We start from the raw sequence: 7,688 nt of genomic DNA, 5'->3' as shown, positions 1-7,688 counted from the left end.
AAGCAGCCTACCTAGACAACATTTGTGAAAGCATTTGACTCGATTGCGCCCTCAGGTTCCAAAACTGCTTTCTATGTAGGAAGCACACAGGGCAGTGAGACACAGCCATAGACGGACATGAGTAACGTGCGGCGCATCTGTGATGGTGATCATGAAGAAAGGTAGAGACACCGCGGCTGAACATCGGATGAGGGTAAAATCACGTCTGTGAAGGTATATTGTTTTTTTCTTTTGATCAGATTTATGTTTATTCGACGAATCGTAGGAAAAAATGTACATTGTCGTTGACATGCTTATATATCATGTCAAAATAAATCACTGATTCTGCGGATGTCCGTTGAAATGTGCCGATTTTGTAGCTACATGGTGCCCAATGTTTAATTAGCTTTTTATTTATAAAATAGAAAGACACACGAGATATTTGTGTTTTGCTCACGTTGTCAGGTATATGATATTTAAAATACCTGAATATTGTTTCAGTATTTCTTCATTGTTTGAGTTTAACTTTTATATATATCCCGGTTCCGCAGCTTGCATCTTTTGAATTGTTTATCGACTGTCGATATTTGATATTCGTGTGAATTTTCCTATTGTTATTTATGTTTGTCGAGCAAAAACAACAATAGAGGGCGCTATCAGTCTTGTCTTGATGGCCAGGTCCTCGTCCTTCATTAATTCAGTAGTAATGAATGAAAACATCACGTTATATTTATCTGTTATTTTACCTTTCAGTATTGTCATTCGGCTAACCTTAATGTGACACTGGCTGTGTCTGTAATACATAACGAGCTGTCTACCTAGACAGCATTAGAGGGATCATACCCACATTATGAGCCATCTTATGATGCTCATACAATGGTGTCCAAAAATGCTGCTCTTGCTCGTTATATTTTGAGAGACAGCCAGTGGTTTTATTATGTACCCTCAGTAGACATCACGCACAGATGGTTTACTCTGAGCTTTGAGCCTCTTTACAATGCTGCCTTGTAGACCCAGAATCAAGCAGCATTGTACAGGGCTATGAAAGCACAGAGACACACTTCCATGTCAGCCCGGCTGTTTGTGAAGGATTTCTGCCAACCTCGAGTATATTTATTGGTGATTATTTTGTATCATTGAGATTTACACTTTTAATTATTTATACATTTGAAGCTTTGTTTAATCAGCCCTGTAATTGAACTGAAAAACGATATCCGTATACAGACATTAGGTCATCCTGTTTCGATGTCTTGCAATTTGATTCCTGCATAAGTTTGAATAATTAAATATACTGTACGTAACTAGAAATCTCTGGTTGGCTGGATAATAAAAAAACTAATATATATTTTGAATATATATATTATTATCATGTGGTCTTTTTTGTCACTCCTGATCTTTTCTCAGTGGGGAACAGCATCATTCGTTTTTATGTTTACCAGATAATGCTTTGAATTTTGGTTCATGCTGGGATCACATGGCCCAGAAAGATGATATGACTCTCTGAACCAGTAGTTAATTTACTTAATTCCTATATTTATTTACAGCGACAGACAGAGTCCATGCTGTTGGATTGAGTAATGTAGCCATACATCTGTTGGCATGTGACAAAAAGCCTGTACTGTAATAAATAATCATTATCAAATATGGTAAAAACTCTGTAGACACAAATTAAGTTTTCTATAAATAAAAAAAAATGTTTTATTCACAAATAGCAGTTCTTTCTGTATCTCTTGTTTTATACATGGCTAATGGGAGTGGAGATGGTGTTGGGAAGGGGTTGCAGGCACTTGAAGAGGACCTCAGTGAGAACAGCTGGAGCAGGGCTGGAGACCGTTCTCGTTGCACGCTGTGCACTTCAGGGCTTTGAAGGAGTCTGTGAAGCAGTTGCGAAACACAGACATTTTGCTGCCATGGCACATAGGGCACGGGACAAAGGCAAATCCCCCACACGTCTGGCATGTGTCGGGGTGCTGAACCCTCTACGATTGGAGAGAGAGAAATGGGAGTGAATTTGAATTAAACACTGGACCCCTGTGCAGATGTTCTTTATGATACAATCTAAATGTGATGCTTTATTTATATATTATAAAATAAGACAAGTACAAGCTTGACTTTATCAATTATTTTGGGCTGGGCTGCTCTGCACTGTATGTTTTATTAAAAAGTATTTGTAATTGACACTATTTGTTTGAGAATATCATATAGAAAAGTATTTAAATGTATATATGCATGTGTAGAAAATGTAATGCAAATCATTTTGATCACTGATATATTTACAGTGTATTTGTCAAGAGATATAAAGACCAGTAATAATAAACCTTTCCTCTCATAAGTGGTTCTGTTTTCCTTGACAGAAGAAACATGGCAAATAAACCAGACTTGGCTTTACTTTAGCAATTAGAACCAATGTCTTTCTTATGTAAAAACATATTTTTATGTTAGCTATTCGTCTGTACTCTTGAAAAAGAAAATGGTTCTTTATTGATATTTATGGTTGAACCTCTAACATCCATAAAACCTTTTAAATGCACAAAATGTGCTTTATAGTGGAAAAGTATTCTTATGATTATTAAAATGTTTTTCACACTACACCCTTAAATTTTAAGAACTGTTAACCCAAAATGGTTCTTCTCTGCAGAAAGTCCTTTTGGAACATATATTTTAGTGTAAAATATCAATATGTACCTCAATTTTGGTGAGGAGATCCTGAAGCTCTCCTAATTCATTCATTGCAAGAATTTTCTCTGCACCCTGGATGTGCAAAACATGCTAATCATTATTCAGAATTCAAACATTAGCGTAATGATGTTCAGTACGAATAGTTTGAACACTGACCCCTAAGTAGTGTCCATCAATGAAGACCACAGGCAGAGAGGGAGGTTCACCCACTCGTTTGCAGCGTGTCTCCAGTTCCTTTCCGTATTCACTGTCTAAAGCGATGTTCTTCTCTATGAACTTCACCCTGTGGTTCTGAAAGATCTTTCGGACCAGCTCGCATCGCTCGAATGTAGTCCTGACCACTCGAAAACTGGTGGTGTAGATTACAATTCGCCCAAACTCTAGAGTCAGTTCTGGCTGAGAGAAAGAAAACATAGAAGTCTGGTGTTAGACAAGAGTCTCTCTCTCTCTCTCAAAGTAATCAATCACATCTCAGTGATTTCAAGAGTGAGCAAAGGAGTTTGCAACAAAACATTCAAAATTAAAAGAGTAGATCAGGTCAATATCTTTAAAGCGCAGTTCTAACTGCAATTGAAAAGTAAAGTATATTGTGTGTACAAGATTTTCAGCAGCTTTTCCAGGTAACATGAGGCAGCAGTTGAACAGCATCTATTGATTTTGTGAGTCACTGTTCCTGAGATTGACCTTCAGCATTCTTTCTTAGAAGAGCAGCTTCAATGAAGTGTGAAGCTGGGTTTTTTTCCCTTTGCAAAGAACAAAAATAGCCTCAACCTTCACACATTTCAAAGTGAGGATGGACCTGCACTGCCTTATGCAACGTTGTGTTTGGCTGATGTGATCTCTTACATGTATTCATTTAGCTGACACTTTTATCCAAAGTGACTTACAATTGCTATATTTCAGAGGTCGCACACCTCTGGAGCAACTAGGTGTTAAGTGTCTTGCTCAGGGACACATTGTTGTCTCACAGTGGATTTGAACCCAGGTCTCTCACACCAAAGGCATGTGTCTTATCCACTGTGCCATCACCACCCCCATCAACACTATTACGAGCATAGAGCAAATGCAGTAGCATTTGTTTAGTGTTAAGATTAAAGCATGCAGTGCCAATAAAACCTGCAATTTATGGTGCACTTTGATCTACAGCACATATTAAAGATATTATTGTCACACTTCTGATTTTTACCATCCTTATCTGACATCAAATAGCAACTCATAAATCGTTTACACATTTTACTATATCAGACAAAGGGGGTGATGTGCTTTAGCTGCTTTGACAAACAAAGATTAAGTGTTGCAGGAGAAGAAAATAAAATGTCTGCCATGCATTTGGACAGGACACTTAGGGCCTGTTTACACATGAAATGACCAGGGCCCGTATAAAACTTCTCTTAAGAATAGTCTTAAGCTTTGACTTGAGTCTCAAAAAATTCTTAGTAAAAATTAGGACTTGTCTAATAGTAAGAGACTTTTATAAAGAAGCTAAAAGCAACTTTCAGCAAAGTCAAAGAGGGATTCTTAAGTGCTGACTGAGGTGGCACTTAAGTGTTGCGAACTAAGGACTACAATGACGTCAACACAAAATGGCTGCCCTCAACCACTGAATCAGCGTTTATATTCTTAGAATTTTGACATTAAAACTATGTTACTCTGAATGACTTTATACAGCCCCAGAGGTTTAAATAGCACTGTTGTGGCACTAACCGCACCAACATAGTGGCCAAAAGTAATGCGCAAATTTTGTTTTGTATTTGCTTAAACCATTAAAATATTAGGAAAATATTTTATTTTATTTTAATATTTTAAAATACGAAAGAAGAAAAAAACATTACACTTAGTGAAGGTTATCTGACCAAATAATTTTGCAAAAAAGGCAAACTACAGCTACAGGTTTTAGGGGGAAAAAACGTATAGGAAAAATAATACATTGGCAACAACATTATCAGTTATTAATATTTCACTGGTTCTCGCTTGTTTTCGCATGTGCTCATAATTTCTTAGCATGATTTTGCATGTTTCATTGCATTGTCACAAATAAAAAGCAGTATGCTAAAAAAATCTTTAACACATTTTTAATAATATTTGGATAAAGGGTGAAGATGTCAATTTTCCTATAAGCTGGTCAACACTTTTGGCCACGACTGTCTGTATGGCAGTTCTTTGATTTTACAACTAATCTTCAAACCATGCGGCGAAAGCAAGCCACTTTTATGAGGATTGCACATTTCCCTGGAGTTGTTGGAGACGCTGATGGAGCTCATGTTCGCATCATTGTTCAAACTAAATGAGGAGACATATCAATATAAAAGGATTCCGTAGCATCAACACTGAATTTGTAATAATTTTGCACAATTCAAATCCATTTTTTTTAAAATAAATGTAAATATCAAAATAAATGTTTCAGTGTCTGTCACTGACTTCACCCTAGCAGGCTCACTATTGGATGATTCAGAGGTTGAGGGCGGCCATTTTGGGTTGACATCATTGGTTGACAACATTTAACCGCCACTTCAGTCAGCACTTAAGAATCAGTCTACACTTTGCTGAAAGTTGCTTTTAGCTGATTTATAAACGTTTCCTAGTCTTAGACAAGTCCTAATTTTTACTAAGAATTTTTTGACACTTAAGAGTATTCTTAAGAGCATTTCTGTGAAGTTTTATACATACGGGCCCTAGTGTAAATGCCCTTCAAAATGCATTTGAGACGGTTTTAAATCCGATCGCTCAAACCACTTCAGGAGATGGTCTGAGATGCATTCCAGACAAAACTGAGCCAGTCTAAATGCATCTGGTTGTTGAAACCACAAATTTTACTCCTCCCGACAATGCTAAAAATAAAGCGTGTTATAGGCTATATGACATGTTGTTGCCTGATATGACAGCGCTTTGCAGCAAATGAGCCGCTGAGCATCTCTTCATCAAGACAATTTGCAAATAAAACTGAAAGTAAGTCGCAGACGCTCAACACACAATCCTCTTCAAATTATCTCACTGGTGTGCATCTTGAGAAAAAACATTAGCTCTAACATTTTAAGATGTGTCTGTGCAAGTTGCTTTCAGTTAAAACAGCTCAAACATGCATTTTAGTCTGGGACTAAACATGCCTTGTCCTTGAAACTGTAGGTATATGAAGTTTTCATTGGGTTTATGAAAGTCCATTTAATCCCTGTTAAAAATTATATAGAAATTATATGCAAATTTCAGACTTAAGCTTTCAGCTACTGTTTTAGTGCTCAACAACAAAGCATAGGTCCAGAGAATACATTAGGATGATTAACGCAGCCAAAACACTTAAAGAAATGCATCATTAATCTTTAATCGCACAGTGATCTTGCTCAGTGGGACAGCTTGTTTGTCTGGCCAAAACCTGAGAGAAGGGAACAGGCTCTGTAACCAATAGCGGCTGAGGAAAGAGGTTCTGACCCTGTTAAGGACACAAGAAACAATTCTTGAAAGCTTTTGAATAGCTGTCATAGTCTGATAATGGTAATGTTGGCCGTTTAATGTGCATTGGCGTCCACAGTCAGGGATTAAAGATTTTAGAGATGCTTGAGAAAGCTGACCCTCTATGACTTACCCCGTTGTTTTTAGCCAAGTTATCAAAGCGTATTTGGCCAGCACTGACTTTGTGCTTGACTCCTCGAACCGTTCCATTTTTACTGAGGATATTCACTCGTTTGGTACCCAACACTTTGTCTCTTCCCCCTGCAAACATCAGCAAATCATCGGGCTGACTTCCGCTGTCATCCAGCTCCGAGCCCAAGAATCCACACAAGTGTCCGTTCACCTCCCCGCTGTTGGATGGAGTGCTGGCCCGGTCTGCCTCGGAGCAGCTGGTGCAGTCTGAATCCAGGGAATCCGATGGCCCTTCATCCTTAAACATCTCTTTCAAAACCCGCCCGCTGTTCCCCGAGGCCACCCGGAATCTCACCCTCTTTTGCCTCTTTCCATCCTCCGGCGTCAACAAAGCCTCCTTCATTGTGTCGACTTACATGGTCCAAAAAGAAAAAAACATTTTAATCCCTCAGATTCATGGGTGAATGAATATAATCAGCCCCGGTATTGCTCCATGATGTCCCCTGGAGCCCAGGCACAGCGAGCAGACCTGGAAAGAGGCAGATCTGTGAGTTACCGTCAGCTTCACCACCAGTGTTCCTGTACATGTTAATAATGCATGTGGCCTTGCCATGGTTACTGAGAAAACCGACCATGAAGAAACTGATAGTCTTTTTAAATAATTGATCATGCCATAGATTTGTCTCTTTTTGACAATGAATAGCCTTGACTCATGTCTATGTCATGTCAAAAGTATGCCCGTCTTTGTGACCTTTAGGTGTAAAGAAAAAAATCTTTTATTTACTCACACTCATCTCGTTTTAAACCGGTAAGTCCAAAACAACTTTGACTTTCATTGTATGGACAAAATAAAAGTTCTACAGTAGAAAGAATCGGTCACACTTTAGATTAGGGTCCAATTCTCACTGTTAAGTTACTATTAACTAACTTTTGCCTAAATAAACTCTCAATTACTGCTAATAGTTACATTTGGTAGGATTAAGGGATATAGGTAAGGTCATGCACACGTCATTGATACAGTATGTGCTTTATAAGTACTAATAAGTAGCCAATATCTTAATATACATGCTAATAGACCTTATTCAGAGCAGCACCATGGCAGGTGAAACCGAGGCTGTGAGGGAAAGACTTACCGTGTTTTCAAAGGCATCCGCTGTAAAAAGCTGTATAAAGCTCCTAGATCACTTATAATTTTTTTTTTTTTTTTTTTTTTTTGTCTACTGACATTTCTTGGAAAGATATTTTTGCAGTGATTCGTCAGCAGAACAATCCAAAAACACGTTAAATAACAGTACAACCCCACTGAAGAGATGCATGCCTAACCCTCACAGCCTCGCTTTCATTCCCGTTAAAAATCAAAAATGGCGCTGCTGTGAATAAGGTCTATAAGGCACCTTAATAGTGAGAATTGGACCCTAAACTAAAGTGTACCCAAAGAATCATACAGGTTTGAC

General features: G+C 38.1%; 1 protein-coding gene across 2 annotated transcripts; it reads right to left on the bottom strand.

Moving 5' to 3' along the window:
- Nucleotides 1-1,647: 1,647 nt before the first annotated feature.
- On the bottom strand, nt 1,648-7,429 carry grxcr1a (glutaredoxin and cysteine rich domain containing 1 a). 2 transcript variants are annotated; one of them, XM_077247807.1, is made up of 5 exons: nt 7,368-7,429; nt 6,236-6,763; nt 2,815-3,054; nt 2,665-2,730; nt 1,648-1,958 (listed from the first exon to the last, which is right to left on the bottom strand). In XM_077247807.1, exons 2-5 carry the CDS (start codon nt 6,635-6,637, stop codon nt 1,779-1,781), a joined length of 888 nt encoding a protein of 295 aa, XP_077103922.1. In that variant the 5' UTR covers nt 6,638-6,763; nt 7,368-7,429; the 3' UTR covers nt 1,648-1,778. The 2 variants fall into 2 exon arrangements, with proteins under 2 accessions (XP_077103922.1, XP_077103921.1); XM_077247806.1 differs by lacking the exon at nt 7,368-7,429 and having other exon boundaries at nt 6,236-6,827.
- Nucleotides 7,430-7,688: the final 259 nt, after the last annotated feature.

The sequence above is a fragment of the Siphateles boraxobius genome, unplaced genomic scaffold, assembly GCF_051911475.1.
Source record: "Siphateles boraxobius isolate OS27281-9 unplaced genomic scaffold, OSU_SipBor_1 3, whole genome shotgun sequence".
Taxonomy (NCBI): domain Eukaryota; kingdom Metazoa; phylum Chordata; class Actinopteri; order Cypriniformes; family Leuciscidae; genus Siphateles; species Siphateles boraxobius.
This window is presented reverse-complemented; position numbering and strand designations above follow the sequence as displayed.

What these genes read in the sequence shown, in the direction of transcription:
- grxcr1a (XM_077247807.1), bottom strand. Translation starts at nt 6,637, where the DNA reads ATGAAGGAGGCTTTGTTGACGCCGGAGGATGGAAAGAGGCAAAAGAGG. An exon ending in ACTTGGCTAAAAACAACGGG is followed by an intron (nt 3,055 to 6,235) that starts GTAAGTCATAGA and finishes TCTTTCTCTCAG; the next exon opens with CCAGAACTGACTCTAGAGTT. An exon ending in TTGATGGACACTACTTAGGG is followed by an intron (nt 2,731 to 2,814) that starts GTCAGTGTTCAA and finishes TTGCACATCCAG; the next exon opens with GGTGCAGAGAAAATTCTTGC.